Source organism: Ochotona princeps, chromosome 2, assembly GCF_030435755.1.
Source record: "Ochotona princeps isolate mOchPri1 chromosome 2, mOchPri1.hap1, whole genome shotgun sequence".
Classification (NCBI taxonomy): domain Eukaryota; kingdom Metazoa; phylum Chordata; class Mammalia; order Lagomorpha; family Ochotonidae; genus Ochotona; species Ochotona princeps.
In genome coordinates, this window is record NC_080833.1 from 20,357,747 (window position 1) to 20,374,609 (window position 16,863).

The following is a 16,863-nucleotide window of genomic DNA, read 5'->3' on the forward strand; positions in this document are numbered from 1 at the left end:
CTGGTACTGATCCATGTCAAAGATGAGAAGCAAGAACTCAACCTTAGTCTTCCACATCAATGTCAGGAACCTAACTAATTGAATCGTCATCTTCTCCTCCCAAGGCATACATTAGTAGGAACTGAAATTGGGAGCAGAGCCAGCACTCCATCCCACACACTCTGATGGGGACACAGGTGTCCCATAGAACATCTTAATCACCACCCCAAACACTCTCAAATCTTATTTTTAAACAGAAAATATCATGCCATCATCCTGATTTCTTTATTCAAAGAAATATCTGTCTGTCTGTCTGTCTGTCTAAGAAGCAGAAAGAGAGAACATCCTGCAATCACATTTTCATTCCCAAAATGCTGGAGATATCTGGGGCCAATGTGAGAGCTGGAAACGCAACCCAGGTCTCCCAACATGGTTGCAGCAACCCAATAACTGAAGCCCTCTCCATCGCCTCCTGGAGTCTGTCTTAGCCAGAAACGGGAAGCAGAGGTCAGAGCTGGGAATCAAACCCCAGCACTGGGACCGGACATGGATATGTTCATCCCCCGGTTAAATACCTGCCCCACTCTGCTAAGTTCTTTTGAGCTTCCCTGGTTAGGTTATCTTCTGAAGAACTATGTTTTGGGCTGCAAAGGTAATGCAGTAGAAGCAGACAAAGATGACATCGGTCAGGATGGACACACTCAGCTATAAAGTTAATCATTTGTCAAATAGCTCAGAGTTGCTTGGTGGAATTCTTGCAAATGCTGATTGCTTTCAAAGCCGACTCTTGTGTCACAATGAATACAATTTCTGAGCATACTAAAACAGAATATGCTCTGTCTAATTCTTCTTAAGTATGCTTTCTTCCATTTTGCATACAAAGCAATTAAACAGTAGCAAAGTAAAATAAATGAATAGGTAAATAAATAAGCAAAATGGGAGGTATAGGTAAATAAATAAGCAAATAGGTGGTATGGTAGTCTAACCTTCTGTACAATGCCAGCATTTTATATGGATGCCGGTTGGAGTCCCCACTGCTCCACTTCCAATCTAGCTCACTGCTAATGGTCTGGGAAAGCAGTGAAGATGGCTCAAGTGCTTGGGCCCTTCTATCATGGAGGAAGCTCCCGACTGCTGGCTTCAGATCAGCTCAGCTCTGACCTTTGCAGCCATTTGGGGAAAGAACCAGCAGATGGGAGACCTTTTTTTAAATTTTATTTTATTTTATTTTATTTTTTATATCATTTTATGACACAGTTTCATAGACTCTGGAACTCCCCCAGCCCTTCCCCAAGCCCTCCCCCATACTGAATTCCTCCATATTGTTATAGTAGTACAGATCATAACCAGTCATGATTCCTTCATTGTGGGCATGGACCACAGCATTGTATTTTAAACAGCCTCACTGAGATGCAATCACTCCCCCATGCAAGTGTATGTTTCATTAGAATATTTAGTTGCGCCACCATCATCACACTCAATCTTAGCCATCGCCCCCAAAACTCTCCTATCCCTTCAGCCTCAAGCAACCACTGGCATGCCTTCCATCTGTGACTTTTCTCTTCTGAACATTTCAAATAGAATCACACAAGGTGTGCTTCTTCATGGCCAGCTTCTAACCGTACCACCATGCTGTCAGGGATCGTGGGTAGCATGAGTCAGTGCTTCATTCCTGCTTAGTGTTGAATAATATTCCATGTGTGGAATATACTGTACTTCTGATTTTCCATTTTACAGTTTGTAGCTATAAGGCTTCTTGCCCCCTTTCCTTTCTTTTCCCTCCCTTTCCTCCTCCTCTCTCTCTCCTCCCCATCGTCCTTGTGTTTTACGATCATATAGTCCTTCCACTGTATCTCCCTGCAGCTTTCTCAGTACTCATTTTTTTTAAAAGATTTATTCATTTTATTACAGCAGGATATACACAGAGGAGAAGAGACAGAGAGGAAGATCTTCCGTCCGATGATTCACTCCCCAAGTGAGCCGCAACAGGCCGATGCGCGCCGATCCGAAGCCGGGAACCTGGAACCTCTTCCAGGTCTCCCACGCGGGTGCAGGGTCCGAAAGCATTGGGCCATCCTCAACTGCTTTCCCAGGCCACAAGCAGGGAGCTGGATGAGAAGTGGAGCTGCCGGGATTAGAACCGGCACCCATATGGGATCCCGGGGCTTTCAAGGCGAGGACTTTAGCCGCTAGGCCACGCCGCCGGGCCCTCAGTACTCATTTTTAATGATCCATACTGACACGTGAACTTTGGGGGACACACTTAGCCACAGCACACATCCTTCTCTTACTGTCATCAAATCCTTCTTCCGACGGAGACCTGCGACTAGAGCTGGACCCCCAGATAATCCAGGATAATCTCCCTCCTCAATAGTCAAACATTAATCATAGCCTCCGAGCGGGCAAGTTCTCGGCAAGTTCTCTGGGGGCAACATTGGCAGGCTCCAGAGCTTAGCACATGGCTATTGTTGGGCTATTACTCAGCCTGCTACAGCTCTTGATGAAAACACCCATGTCTTTTCTAATGTTAGGAGATAAATACAGTCCTCACTTGGAAAACCAGGATACGACTGGTCTACAGCCTGACAACTGGGCTGGCTGCTTTCCCCCTACTTCCGGGTGAGTGGGCAGATACAACCACCCTATAGACTCTTCACTGGCAAAAGGGGCAAGTTCAATCCAGAGAGGGAAAGGGACAAATACCTAAAAGAAATTTCTGGAAAACTTTCTCTGACTCAGGAAATAACTTTCTTTTCAGCAATAATTCAGTTAATTATTTTTTTTTTTTTTATTTGGGGGACAGAGGGAGAACGCTCCTATTTTTAGGTCACTCCTCAAAGGCCTCAGACAGCTAACACAAGGTAGAGCCAAAACCAGAAGTCAGGAACTCCATCTAGATTTCTCACATGAGCAGTGGGAACCTGAACACCTGACTCCCCAGGAAGGCACTTACAGGAAGCTGGGGTCAGGAATAAAGCTTGTGGGCCCACTATGATGGACCTTGTGGGCCTGGTGCCATGTCTCAATGGGGGGGTGGATTTTATTTTTGAAAATCTTTATATGGTTAATAAGGGTGCAAAGTTTCAAGGGCTAGGGGAAAGTGGGTAAGACAATTATTTTCACATTCTCGCTCTTTTTTTCTGTATCTGGGGTAAAGGGGGAGATAAAGGGAGAAGCCCCACCCAGCCTCCCACCCATCCCAGGTCCCTGATGTGGAGTATGCTCCGGGGGTCCTGTTCAAGCAGTTTTGATAGTTTTGATAGTTCAACAGTTCTGAATTGCTGTCAATCTCGCCATTCCAAGCACAATGAGGTTGCTGCAGAATCCACTGGTTGACATAAGTCCACCTTAGAGTCTCTGTTTGCCCAGTTTTTCACTGCCAACATATGGCTGATAAACCCTCACCTTGCATACGCTGGGATCCCATATGGGTGCCAGTTCTAATCCCGGCAGCCCGCTTCCCATTCAGATACCTGCTTGTGGCCTGAGAAAGCAATAGAGCACAGCCCAAAGCCTTGGGACCCTGCACCCACATGAGAGATCCAGAAGAAGCTCCTGGCTCCTGGTTTCAGGTCAGCTCAGCTCTAGCCATTGTAGTCATTTGGGGAGTGAACCAGCAGATGGAAGATCTTCTTCTCTGTCTCTCCTTCTCTCTATAAATCTGATATACCTTTCCAATAAAAATAAATAGCTTAAAAACAAACAAAAAAAAGTGAAGCTTCTATAAAACCCAAGTGCTGATATGACATCAGGGCCTCTCAAACAGTGTCCCAAAACTAAGCCAGATAACCTGGCCCTGTTTCAGGACATTTATGTCTGTTACCTCTGAAAAAGCAGTTTTCCAGGTGAAGCTTTTTACAGAATGAGGTAATTCTAACTTAGACTTGGAAACCTCTTGCCTGAAATCACAAAGGTAGGGAGTCACAGGACCAGGACCCTGAACTCTTATTGTATAGTCTGAGCTCAGGGAGCCAGGGACTAGCCCACCACACCAAGCCACCTATTGGTAAACAGAAGCTCCCCAGCTTTTAACACATTCTTCTGTTCTTGACATTGGCCCTGGATAGTAGTTAGACCAGAATTACAACCCTGAGATGATGTATATCATTTAGGCACTCAAGTTCCGTCATCTCTGATGCCTCAAGGACCAGAGTCCAGAGTCTGTGCCTGGCACCCTCTTGTCAGCGCTGGGACAAGCAACCTGTTTGTTAGACACGCTGTCCTTTCAGGGCCCCAAGGGCCCCCGCCCACCAGCCTCCAGGTTGAATCACTGCCCAGGGCTCTTTCACAACCTGTTTGTGCATTAGTAGCAGACAGGAGAAGGTCACTGAGTGACTGTGTCTTCTGGAGCCCCTAGACGGATAGGGGCCTTCCAGGAACAGGTGCAGGTAGAGTGTGGCTCACCCAGGCCTACTCCGATTTTCACCCAGAGGTTTCTTCAGCTTCTTTTAGGCTCTCTCTTTAACCTGGGTGAACAGAACCAAGGGAAGTTTCAACAAACCTCACTTCCTTATCTGGAAAATAGGAACTATCCAAGGGGTCTTCAAAAGTTTATGAAAGGGCATGGATGTTTAGGGGCTGCTGCTGGGGAAGCCTACATTCCACATCAGCATGCCCTGGCTGTATGTGCTCCTGACCTAACTTCCTGCCAGTGCACTCTGGGAGGCAGCAGATGGTAAGCCAAGTGCTTGGGCCCCTGCACCCACATGAGGAGACATAGATGGAGTTCCAGGCTTGTAAGCTTCCAGCAGGCCCAGCCCCAGCTGTTACAGGTATTTGGGAGGTGAACAGCAGATGTAGGCTCTCTCACTTTCTCTCTGTTGTTCTTTCAAATAAGTAAGTAGATAAATATTTAAAAACAAAAATTCCATGGAGGAGCAGCTGTTAGACCTAGTAGTTAAGACACCCACACCTCATTTCAGAAGTACCTGGAGGTTCAATACCCACTTCTAGCTCCTAAGTCCAGCTCCCCACTAATGCAGACCCTAGGAAGCAGTAGGTAATGGTACTAGATTCCTGCTACCCATGGAGGAGACCAGAATGAATTCCAGGCTCCTGGCTTTGGCCTAGTCCACTCCCACGTATTGTGGGCATTTGGGGAGTGAGCCAGCAGATGGCAGATCTTCCTACACTTCTGCTTTGCAGATAAAAATAAATAAAACAAAAATTTCACAGCAAATGCATACGATGAAAAAACTATGCAGAGTTCAATATGCTTTTCAGCTTTATTCTTTCTGAAGATTTATTTATTTTTATTAGAAAGGCAGATTTAAAGAGAGAAGCAGAGACAGAAATGTCTTCCATTTGCTGATTCACTCCCCAAATGGCCTAAACGGTCTGAGCTGAGCCAATACAAAGCCAGGAGCTTCTTTCAGGTCTCCTGTGTGGGTACAGGGTTCCAAGGACCTAAGTCATCCTCCTCCACTTTCCCAGGCCTTAATCAGAGAGTTGGATCACAAGTGGAGCAGCCACAACTCAAACTGGCACCCATATGGGATGCTGGCACTGTAGGTGGAGGCCTCGCCTATGACGCCACAGCACTGGCCCAGAATTTAATACATTTTTACAACAAAAATGAATATTGTTTTAATTTAATTTCTACAATTTTTTGAAGTACCCTCACACCTGTATCAAATGATTACATTTTATGCCCTGCACCGTCTAGTCTTTACAACAGACTGATGCAGTAGAAGTTATTACTCCATTTTATAACAAAGATACTGAGGACCAGAGACATATGTCATGACCAAAGTCATACCACCAGCCAGAGCAAGGTCAGGCAGGAACCCCTAGTTCATACAGGTAGAGAGCTTGGGTTCAGAAGGGAACATCAAGAGGACAGCATGACAGTCTTGCAAGCGCTTGCCAGCCCACATGGAGTCATTTAGGCAGGTCCCTTCCCCTCTGAGGGTTGGTTTCCCCATCTGTTCTGTGGAATGATAGACAAGAAGGGAGACACATGAATCTACTTTCCCAGGCATGAAGGCAGGAAATTGGACCAAAAGTGGAGCAGGAGCCTACATCATGGTGCAGAACTCTAAGCTGCAGTCTGTGGCACTGGTATCCCATGTGGGTGCTGGTTCAACTCCCGGCTGCTGCACTTCCCATCCACCTTCCTGCTTATGGTCTGGAAAAGAGGATGGTCTGTTCGCTGTCCAGCAGTGATGGACTTGGTGCATGGAACCAATAAGAATACATGTGGACTACTGACTGATGGTCAATAGTTTACTAACAGCAGCAGACTTTTAAAGACAAATGGCGTGGGGGCTCGGCAGTGTGGCCTAGTGGCTAAGGTCCTCGCCTTGATCCCATATGGCCGCTGGTTCTAATCCCGGCAGCTCCACTTCCTCTCCATCTCTTCTCTTCTCAGTATATCTGACTTTGTAATAAAAATAAAATAAATCTTTAAAAAAAAAAAAAAAAAAGACAAATGGCGTGTAGGAATCTGGGAGGAGGGTTTGAGGAATATGCATTTCAATAGCAAGAGGGAGTCTCTTTTCCTTGGTCTGCTAGTTTCCCTGCTTAGGAGAGAAGCACCTCTCTCCTAACAATTGTTTTATACATACAATCGATTGTTCTCATACAAATGGTATTCAATCAATTATTCTCACGCAAATGATATCCAATCAACTGTCCTCCTACAATGGCTCAAAGCCTTGGCCTCTGCACCCACTGGGAAATTCCTGGCTACTGGCTTCCAATTGGCTTAGCTCCGGCCATTGCAGCCATTTCAGAAGTTAACCAGCAGATGAAAGATCCTTTTCTCTGTCTCTTCTTCTCTCTTTAACTCTGCCTTTCAAATAAGAAGCAGCCGAGTCTTGAACCAGTGGTGTCACAGGCAGCAGCTTTACCTACTATGCCAACCCCACGCTTTCACTTTTTGTAAATTTATAGTCTCACAACTTCATATCTGAAAGTCTTTTTTTTTTCTAAGATTAACTTATTTTTATTGCAAAGTCACATATACAGAGAGGAGGAAGAGACAGAGAGGAAGATCTTCCATCTGATGATTTACTCCCCAAGTGGCTTCAATGACCAGAGCTGAGCCAATCCAAAACCAGGAGCCCGGAGCAGGGTCCCAAGGACTTGGACCATCCTCAACTGCTTTCCCAGGCCACAAGCAGGGAGCTGGATGGGAAGTGGGGCTGCCAGGACATGAACCCTCACCCATATGTGGATCCCAACGTATGCAAGGTGAGGACTTTCGCTGCTGGGCCACCACACCAGGCCTGTTTTTCTTTTCTTTTTTTTTATTTATATATTTTCTTACTTGAAAAGCAGTTACATGAGATATATATACACACACACACATGTAGAAAGAGAGAGAGATTTTTTTCATACTCTAGTTACTGCCCCAAATGGCTGCAACAAACTGAGGCTGGGGAAAGTCGAAACCAGGAGCCAGGAGCTTCATCTGGGTCTCCAGGTGGGAGGCAGGGTTTCAAGTACTTGGGCCATCTTCCACTGCTTTGCCAGGAAATTATCAGGGAGCTCAATTGGAGTGGAGCAGCCTGAACTTGAACTGGTGTCCATATTGGATGTTGGTAGTACGTGGTAGCTTTACCTGCTATACAATAGTTGTTAGTTATTTTTTTAAGAATTATTTATTTTATTACAAAGTCAGATATACAGAGAGGAGGAGAGACAGAGAGGAAGATCTTCCGTCCGATGATTCACTCCCCAAGTGAGCCGCAACGGGCTGGTGCGCGCCAATCCGATGCCGGGAACCAGGAACCTCTTCCGGGTCTCCCACGCGGGTGCAGTGTCCCAATGCATTGGGCCGTCCTCAACTGCTTCCCCAGGCCACAAGCAGGGAGCTGGATGGGAAGTGGAGCTGCCGGGATTAGAGCCGGCGCGCATCTGGGATCCCGGGGCGCACTCAAGGCGAAGACTTTAGCTGCTAGGCCACTGCGCCAGGCCCAGTTGTTAGTTATTTAAAAAGATGGGAGAGTTCTAGTTCATAGGATGTTACAATATTATTACACGCAGCTAATTCCCGCAACCTGGTTCTTTACCGTGAGCTGAAATTACCAGACGCAACGAGGCATTTTAGGAGGTTTATTCCAACGGAGCAGGAACAAGGTAGAGGTGGTGAAGATCAGGAAAGAAGGAAGAAGGGGAGAGCAAAGAAGAGCGGGCAAAGGAGAGAAGAGAGAGGGAGAGAGAAGAGGAGATAAGAGAGAGAGCCGCACCTGGGGGGGCCTTTTTGTCTGCCAGGCGTATTGGGTGGGGATTGGGAGGGATTGAGGCCAGGCCCCCAGGGGATTGGTGCCTGCAGGTGAATGCCTAGGGATGATTGGCGAGTGGGCGGAGTTGGGGAAGGAGCTGGAAGATTGGGGTGGGATTCTCAGGTGGAATGCCAGGTTACATCTGATTGGTGGACGGCTGGCCCGGCGGGAACTTCATGAGCTGTGAGGAAGAAGGAATGACGCCGGGTCCAGGGAAGGATATTGGAATAACTCCTTACAATAGTGCTGCTTCCCCCCACAACAAATGTATGTATTTATTTATTTGAAAGACAGAATGACAAAGAGAAAGGGAAAGACAGAAGAAGAGAGAGATCTTCCATTTATTGATTCATTCCCCAGACTCCTGTAAGTATAGGCTAATCCAGGCCAAAACCAGTAGCCAGGTATTCCATCCTGTTCTCCCCTATAGGTGGCAGAAACACAAGTACTTGAGCCATCATTGGCCATCTCCCAGGTATGGAGTAATCAGGATTCAAACCAGGTATTCCCATGTGGAGTGCAGACGCCCCAAGCAGTGGATTATGCAAAGTATTCCAAAGCAGCACCTGGGGTCTTCCAAAGCACTGGTAAGTTAACATGCACCCTTCTGCTTCACCACCAACTCTTCCTCGGCTTCTTTACATCCTCTGGACTGTACAGTCTCCCCTAGAAAAATATTTGCTATGGGGTTATACCTGGTGGTCTAGGATCCTTTGACCTTAATGGTAATAAGATCTGAAGGGGGCCAGATACCAACACTTTTACTTACAGTATACAATGTAGTTGGCTAGAAATTTAAAGAACCTTTACAGATGCACAGAAAGTGCTTATCCCATAGCCTGGCACCTGCTAAGCACTCATTGAGGGGGAACTGGCCCAGGACCTCCATCCAGGAAACTGGAGATCCAGTGGGTTAATTATCCTCAGAATGAAAACAACCCTAACTCTCCAGACAGCCTGGGAGGAGACAAACCCAAACAGACAGTTACAGTTCAGCTAAAACAGAGCTAATCTTTAATCTTTTATGGATACGTGTAATATATTAACTAGGATAGCTTAGGCCCTTGAGGCACTCCACACCTGGTCAACCAGAGGCTAGATTGGGTTGGCCCGGCTAAGTTGAAGGGAGCAAGTAAATAGGTCAATTATCCTTCTATTGCAGACTTTCTTAGACACCTGCCTGGAGGTTCCATAGATGATGCCACCTGTTGATGCAGTGGGCAGGGAGGAAAGGTGAACTCTGGAGTCAGCACCTAATGAACAACATGCATGAAATAGCTTGAGATGTTTTACCTGTCTTTCAGCAACCCGATCTCCTTAAAAACAAGAGTGGAATCATCATGCATTATTTGTCACTGGTGTCTGTTGTTAGGGTTACGATTGATAATAATACTGTCACTATCATAATAGGAAAAACAATCCAAAGGTACAGACTTACTAAGTCTAGGTGTCTCTGGGAATTATGAAATCATAAAGTTCAACTAATGAATGATCTCAACTCTCTCACAAGCATTTTATGTCTGTGTTTATCAGTCTTCAGCTGACAATACATAGATTCATGCATTTCACTATTGGCCAGAATTCTGCCATTAAATAAATACTGTGACTTAAGAGTACATAGCACTTGGACCCGGCAGCGTGGCCTAGCGGCTAAAGTCCTCACCTTAAACACGCCGGGATCCCATATGGGTGCCAGTTCTGGTCCCGGCAGCCCCACTCACTTCCCATCCAGCTCCCTGCTTGTGGCCTGGGAAAACAGTCGAGGACGGCCCAATGCTTTGGGACCCTGCACCCGCGTGGGAGACCCAGAGGGGGCTCCTGGTTCCCGGCTTCAGATTGGCACAGTACTGGCTGTTGCGCTCACTTGGGGAGTGAATCATCGGACAGAAGATCTTCCTCTCTGTCTCTCCTCCTCTCTGTATATCTGACTTTGTAATAAAAATTTAAAAATCTTTTAAAAAAGAGTACATAGCACCTAAGAATCAAAGAGATATAATATTTCAACTTCTTACACTGGGCAAGAATTCTTCAGGCTCCAGTCTGGGATTCAATACCTGTTTTTTTTTTTTTTTTTTTTTTTACCAGAAGGCCAGTTTATTTCTTATCCAGGCTCCTGGCCCTATTGCCATTTTCTTTTAGTCTTTATTTTTAATATTGTTCACACAGTTGAGAGGGATGCAAGCACATGCGGACCTATGATTAGGGTGGGGAAGGTCAAGGTATGGAGGAAGGTGGGTGGGACAAATGTCTCATACTTTTCTTCTTATTCTCCTGATTTGCTGGTGGAGAAAAGGGAACCACTCCTTGCTGTCAAACCACATCAGTACCCAGGAATGGGGAACAGCCATTTGATGATGCGTTAGAGACCCTGATATGGAGAAGAATGTCTCCAGGATGTTACCTGAGTAGATTTAATAGTTTTGAGATGTCGTTGGCTTCACTGCACCAGAGTTGAGAAAACTTTTCCAAGATCTATTGGCTGACCAAGTCTACCTCACTGTGCATCTAGACCACACACTTGCTGCAAAGCTTGGCCAGGAGAGTTGTTCAATCTGTTTTGCTTTCCATCATCTTACAAGGCACTACACATGCTCCACTGGTCTAGATAAGCTGGCTGTCACAAACCCTGCGTGCATCTGGACACACTCTCCACTACCAGGTCCCACTTCCATTAGTGAAAACCATTACGGCTCGGCAGTTTCTTACATGAAGCTAAATCTGTCTCCCTATAGTTCTACGCGGTAGTTCTCGTCCTGACCTCTGGAATTACACAAAAAAGCTAAAACTTTCCTTAGAAAATTTCTTTTCCAGGCCGTTACCAACTAAATATGTTTCTTGAAAATGTATATGCAGAATTCCAACCTGCTTAAGTATGATGGGCATGTGTTTGTGAGGTAATTGGGTCATGAGGTCACAGACCTCAGGAGTAGGATTAGAGCCCTTGTAGAAAGGAACACAAAAGAGATGAATTTTCTTTCAGCAATGTGAGGGTGTAACATGAGAGCTGTCCAGAAGCCATGAAAAGAGCACTAAGCAGAAACCAGATTTGTCAGCTCTCTGTGGTAACTGGTGATAGAGTAAAACTAAAACAAAGGACCGGACTCGGAAGCCTATTGACTACAGTCCTCGCCTTGCATGCACCAGAATCCCATATGGGCGCTGGTTCTAATCCCAGCAGCCCCACTCACTTCCCATCCAGCTCCCTGCCTGTGGCCTGGGAAAGCAGTTGAGGACGGCCCAGAGCCTTGGGACCCTGCACCCACATAGGAGACCTGGAAGAAGTACCTGATTCCTGGCTTCTGGCTTTGGATCAGCTCAGCTCTGGCTGTTGCAGCCACTTAGGGAGTGAGCCAACAGATGGAAGATTTTCCTCTCTGTCTCTCCTCCTCTCTGTATATCTGACTTTGCAATACAAATATATAAATCTTAAAAATAAAATAAACTTTATAAAAAATCTGAAACAGGGCCCGGCGGCGTGGCCTAGCGGCTAAAGTCCTCGCCTTGAAAGCCCCGGGATCCCATATGGGCGCCGGTTCTAGTCCCGGCAGCTCCACTTTCCATCCGGCTCCCTGCTTGTGGCCTGGGGAAGCAGTTGAGTACGGCCCAATGCATTGGGACACTGCACCCGCATGGGAGATCCGGAGGAGGTACCAGGTTCCCGGCATCGGATCGGCGTGCACCGGCCCGTTGCGGCTCACTTGGGGAGTGAATCATCGGACGGAAGATCTTCCTCTCTGTCTCTCCTCCTCTGTGTATATCTGGCTGTAATAAAATGAATAAATCTTTTTAAAAAAAAATCTGAAACAAATAAGCCTGCTTTGTGGTGTAGTGAGTAGAGTTGCTGCCAAAAGGTCTGGGCTCTGGTTCAACACATGGTTGCTCCACTTTTTTTTTTTAGATTATTTTTTTTTTATTATTACAAAAGGCAGATTTACAGAGAGAAGGAGAGACAGAAAGATCTTCTATTCACTGGTTCATTCCCCAAGTGGCTGCAATGGCCAGAGCTGAGTCAATCCAAAGCCAGGGGCTTCTTCCTGATCTCCCACATGGGGGCAGAATCCCAAGGCTTTGGGCTATCTTTGACTGCTTTCCCAGGCCACAGGCAGGGAGCTGGATGGGAAGCAGGGCCACTGTGATTAGAACTGGTGCCCATATGGGATCCTAGGCATGCAAGGTGAGGACTTTAACCACTAGATACTGGGCCCCATACTCTGGGCCCCATACTGGGCCCTTTAACTCTGGCTTTTTAAGTAAATAAATCTTTTTTCTTTAAGAGGAACTAGAGCAGAGCAGAATCGTAAGACAACAAATAAATCAGATCTGAGTTTTCATCTCAATTCTGTACTTGCTAACAAAGCACTGCTTGTCTTCACTGAACCTATTTCCTCATCTGCAAAGTTGGCTGTAGTACTCATTGTTATGAGAAATAAATGAGAAAAATGTGACTCACCTCTGGCACCTGATGTCAGTAAATGTGACATCGTCTGTTTCTCTTTCTTCAATTCCTTCTGCCTCTGTTACATTTTATGTATTAGAAGTTTGGGGTTGTTTTTTTTAAGATTTATTTATTTTTATTGGATATACAGAGAGGAGGAGAGACAGAGAAGAAGATCTTCCACCCAATGGTTCACTCCCCAAGTGGCTGCAATACCCAGAGCTGAGCTAATCCGAAGCCAGGAGCCAGGAACTTCCTCTGGGTCTCCCATACGGGTACAGGGTCCCAAGGCTTTGGGCTGTCCTCGACTGCTTTCCCAGGCCACAAGCAGGGAGCTGGATGGGAAGTGAGTGGGGCTGCTGGGATTAGAACTGGCACCCATATGAGATCCCGGCATGTGCAAGGTGAGGACTTTAACCATTATGTTATCGCACCAGGTCCTATATATTGGAAGTTTGATGCCCAAATCTACCTTTTCCAAGTTAACTGTTCCCCAGTTCCTAAACCATTTTCCTAAAGCTGATTCTGGTTCCTTACATCCCTATAGTATAGAGTAAGGGCAGCACTGATCGTCTATGAAGTTAATTAACTTGTCTAGGGTCAAAGCAGCTGTAGCCAAGATTCAAATCGAGCGGTCAGGCTCTGAAGTCATACCCTCCAATCTAGATCATCCAGCAGTGTTGTCCGATAGATACAATGTGAGTCACAGCACTGAGCTACATTTCCTAGGAGCCACATTTCAAAAAGTGAAATTAGATTTAATAAGTTATTTTTACTTAACCCAAAATACTCAAATAGTACAATTTAAGCATGTACTTAACACAAAATTTCTGAGGAATAAGCATTGTGGTATGGTAGGTTAAGCTGCCATTTGTAACATGAGCATCCCATATTGGAGATTAAGTCTCAGCTGTTCCATTTCCAATCCGGTTCCACGAATGCACCAAGGAAAGCAGCAGAAGATGGTCACAGTTAGGTTCCTGTCACCCACATGGGACACCCAGATAGAGTTTCAGTTTCCTGGCTCTGACCTGGCCCAGCCTTGGCTTTTGCAGATATTTGGGAAGTGAATGAGCAGGCGGGAGATGAGTTTCTGTCTCTCCTTCCCTCTCACTACTATGCTTATATGAGATGCTGGCATTGCATTCTGGAACCGACCTTGAAAATCTGTAATTTTAATGTTGGGGTAGGAGAAAAGGCAACAGATCAAGTAATTGTTAACATGTCACCCAGAAAAATGAGCTGTGAAGAAATATACAGCAAGATGTGGAAAACATACAGAGAGTACATGGTCATTTTACTTTAAAAATTTTTCATTTGAAATGAATAAATGCCAGGAGGCATCGCTTCCATTTGGTGATTGACCCCTCGATCGTCCTCAGCAGCCAAGGCTGCCTCAAGCTTAAGCCAGGAGCCCAGAACTCCATTTGGGTCCTCTCATGTGGGTGAGTGGCAGCGACACAAACATTTCAGCCACCCTCTGCTGCCTCCTAGATGCATCAGCAGGAGAACCAGGACTTGAACCATGTGTTCTGCTAGGTGACATGTGCATCCCAAGCAGCAGTTTAACCCACTGCACCACCCTATTCATGACATGGATTGCGATTTTTAAACAGATGGTCAGGCGAGCCGACTCTAATAAAAAAAGAATTAGAAAGAGACCAAAAGGAAGCAAGAGAGCGGACACTGCAATTCAGAGGGAGAAGATAGATTCTGTACAATTGTTTGTACAGTGGTATGAGGGTTTGTGCAATTGCAAAAGACTTAAGCTGAGGGCATGCTTGACATGTTCAAGTTACAGCAATGACAACAGTATGGCTGGAGCTGATGGGTGGGGCAAAAGTGGACTGGCTCAGAAGAGGATGCTTGATAATAAATCATCAGGCAGGTAACGGGGTAAGAGCAGACTGTCTAGGTTTAATAAGGATTTTTTTTTTTCTTTCTGAGTGGTAGAGGAATGAGACAAAGTGATGAGGTCCCTGAAGAGAATTAGATCAGAAAGTACTGGTTACACTTGTACCTGTTACACAGGCTGTGTGGATAGGAAGCTGCTAACTCATGTCAGCTCTCTGCTGGAGGAGATTGAAAAGCTACCATTGAGTAAGAATAGGGAGGCAGATCCATTTTAATTCTCATTAGGTAATTCTAGAAAGCCAGTACAGGAAGTGCCCATATGTAGTGTTGCAGTTTATGTTGATAGTTTATTGCATACATGGAGACTATTCAAATACTAGTTTGCCTCTCAGCCCAGTCTAGTGATTGAGAAATGTTAAATATATGAACTTTTCTCTTCCTTTGCTATCATTAACGTTATTTTTTTTAAAAAAGATTTATTTATTTTTATTGTAAAGTCAGATATACAGAGAGGAAGAGAGACAGAGAGGAAGATCCTCCATCTAATGATTCACTTCCCAAGTGACCTCAACGGCCGATCCTATGCCGATCCGAAGCCAGGATCCTGGAACCTCTTCCGGTCTCCCACGCGGGTGCAGGGTCCCAAGGCTTTGGACTGTCCTCGACTGCCTTCCCAGGCCACAAGCAGGGAGCTGGACGGGAAGTGGAACAGCCGGGATTAGAACCGGCGCCCATATGGGATCCTGGGGTGTTCAAGGCGAGGACTTTAGCCGCTAGGTCACGCCTCCAGGCCCTAACATTATTTTTTATGCTGAAACACATATATTTAGAATTAGAAAGCTGGATGCAGTTTAGATTATCCCAATTTTTTTTTAAGATTTATTTATTTTTATTGCAAAGTCAGATATACAGAGAGGAGGAGAGACAGAGAGGAAGATCTTCTGTCCGATGATTCACTCCCCACGTGAGTGCAACGGCCAGAGCTGCACCGATCCAAAGCCAGGAACCAGGTACTTTCTCCAGGTCTCCTATACGGGTGCAGGGTCCCAAGGCTTTGGGCTATCTTCGACTGCTTTTCCCAGGCCACAAGTAGGGAGCTGGATGGAAAGTGAGTGGGGCTGCCGGGATTAGAACCGGCGCCTATAGGGGATGCTGGCACGTTCAAGGCAAGGACGTTAGCCACTAAGCACCAGGCCCCGATGATCCCAATTTTGTTGGCAACAGCCAGAACATCATAATCAGGAGCCACCGCACGTACGCCTTCTTATTCTGTCAGGCCTGACCAGGGTATTGACTTTGGCCACATCAATGTCCTAGAGCTTTTCACAGCTTGTTTGATCCGGTGCTACTTGTCCTTGACATCCACAATGAACACGAGTGAGTTGTCTTCTATTTTCTTCATAAAAGACTCTGGTCAGGGGGAACTTGATGATGGTGTAGTGGTCAAGCTTATTCCTCCTGGGGGCGCTCTTCCGGGGGTATTTGGGCTGTGGGCGCAGGCGCTGTGTCTTCGGTCGCTGGAATGTGGGTGACCTGTGGGTCTTCTTCTTGTGGCTGTGGACACTTTCAGAACCGCCTTCTTGGCCTTCAGCGGCTTCGCTTTGGCTGCGGCTTTGGGAGGGACAGGAGCTTCCTTTTTCGCTTTCCACGCCATCTTGGTGATAAGGATTTCCTGCTATCATTACCTTTAATAATTGGGGAAATTCGGCCCCCAGAAGCTGCCCTTTCCCGGGGGTGATGGGCAGCAAGATGGCGTCTGCCAGCAGGGTCGTTCAGGTAGTCAAGCCACATACCCCATTAATAAGGTTTCCCGACCGAAGAGATAATCCTAAGCCCAATGTGTCAGAAGCTTCGAGAGCCACAGGCCTGCCTCACTCCTCTACACAGCACGCCACGGGGAGAAGGTCACCAGGCTTGCTGATGTACCAGGGCCCTGCGGACACTGCAGAAATCATTAAGTCACTGCCACAGAAATACAGAAGGAAACCCATACCTCAGGAGGAAATGGAATTTACCCAGCGAGGAGGTCCCGAATAATCACCGTGGCTGCTGCTTGTCACCAGACAGAAGACTTGTCTCTACAATAAAGGACTCCCAAAATGGCACATGGAAAATTGTATATGCAACAACTTTAATAAATATTCTGTAAAAATCATGAAAAAAAATAGTAATTGGGGAAATTCACTGTGGGCGCAGGGAGCCCATCAACCCAGAAGGCAGTATGATGAAGAGATGAACTTGATGCCAGGGAGATCCACGCTTGAATTCAAGTTCTGCCATTTGCTGACTGAGAGGCCTTGGGCAACTCACTTTCCCTTTCTGGATCAATTTCCTGTCCTGTAAAGTGCAGAAAGCGTGGATTTCTAC

General features: G+C 46.2%; 1 protein-coding gene across 1 annotated transcript; it reads left to right on the plus strand.

Annotated features, from left to right (window-relative positions):
- The first annotated feature begins 16,232 nt into the window (after positions 1 to 16,232).
- Positions 16,233 to 16,598, plus strand: LOC101530051 (alpha-ketoglutarate dehydrogenase component 4-like). Its single transcript, XM_058660809.1, has one exon. The coding sequence runs from the start codon at positions 16,234 to 16,236 to the stop codon at positions 16,531 to 16,533; it is 300 nt and encodes a 99-aa protein (XP_058516792.1). The 5' UTR covers position 16,233; the 3' UTR covers positions 16,534 to 16,598.
- The last annotated feature ends 265 nt before the right edge of the window (positions 16,599 to 16,863 follow it).

Coding starts and splice junctions, on each gene's coding strand:
- LOC101530051 (XM_058660809.1), top strand. CDS start 16,234: ATGGGCAGCAAGATGGCGTCTGCCAGCAGGGTCGTTCAGGTAGTCAAG.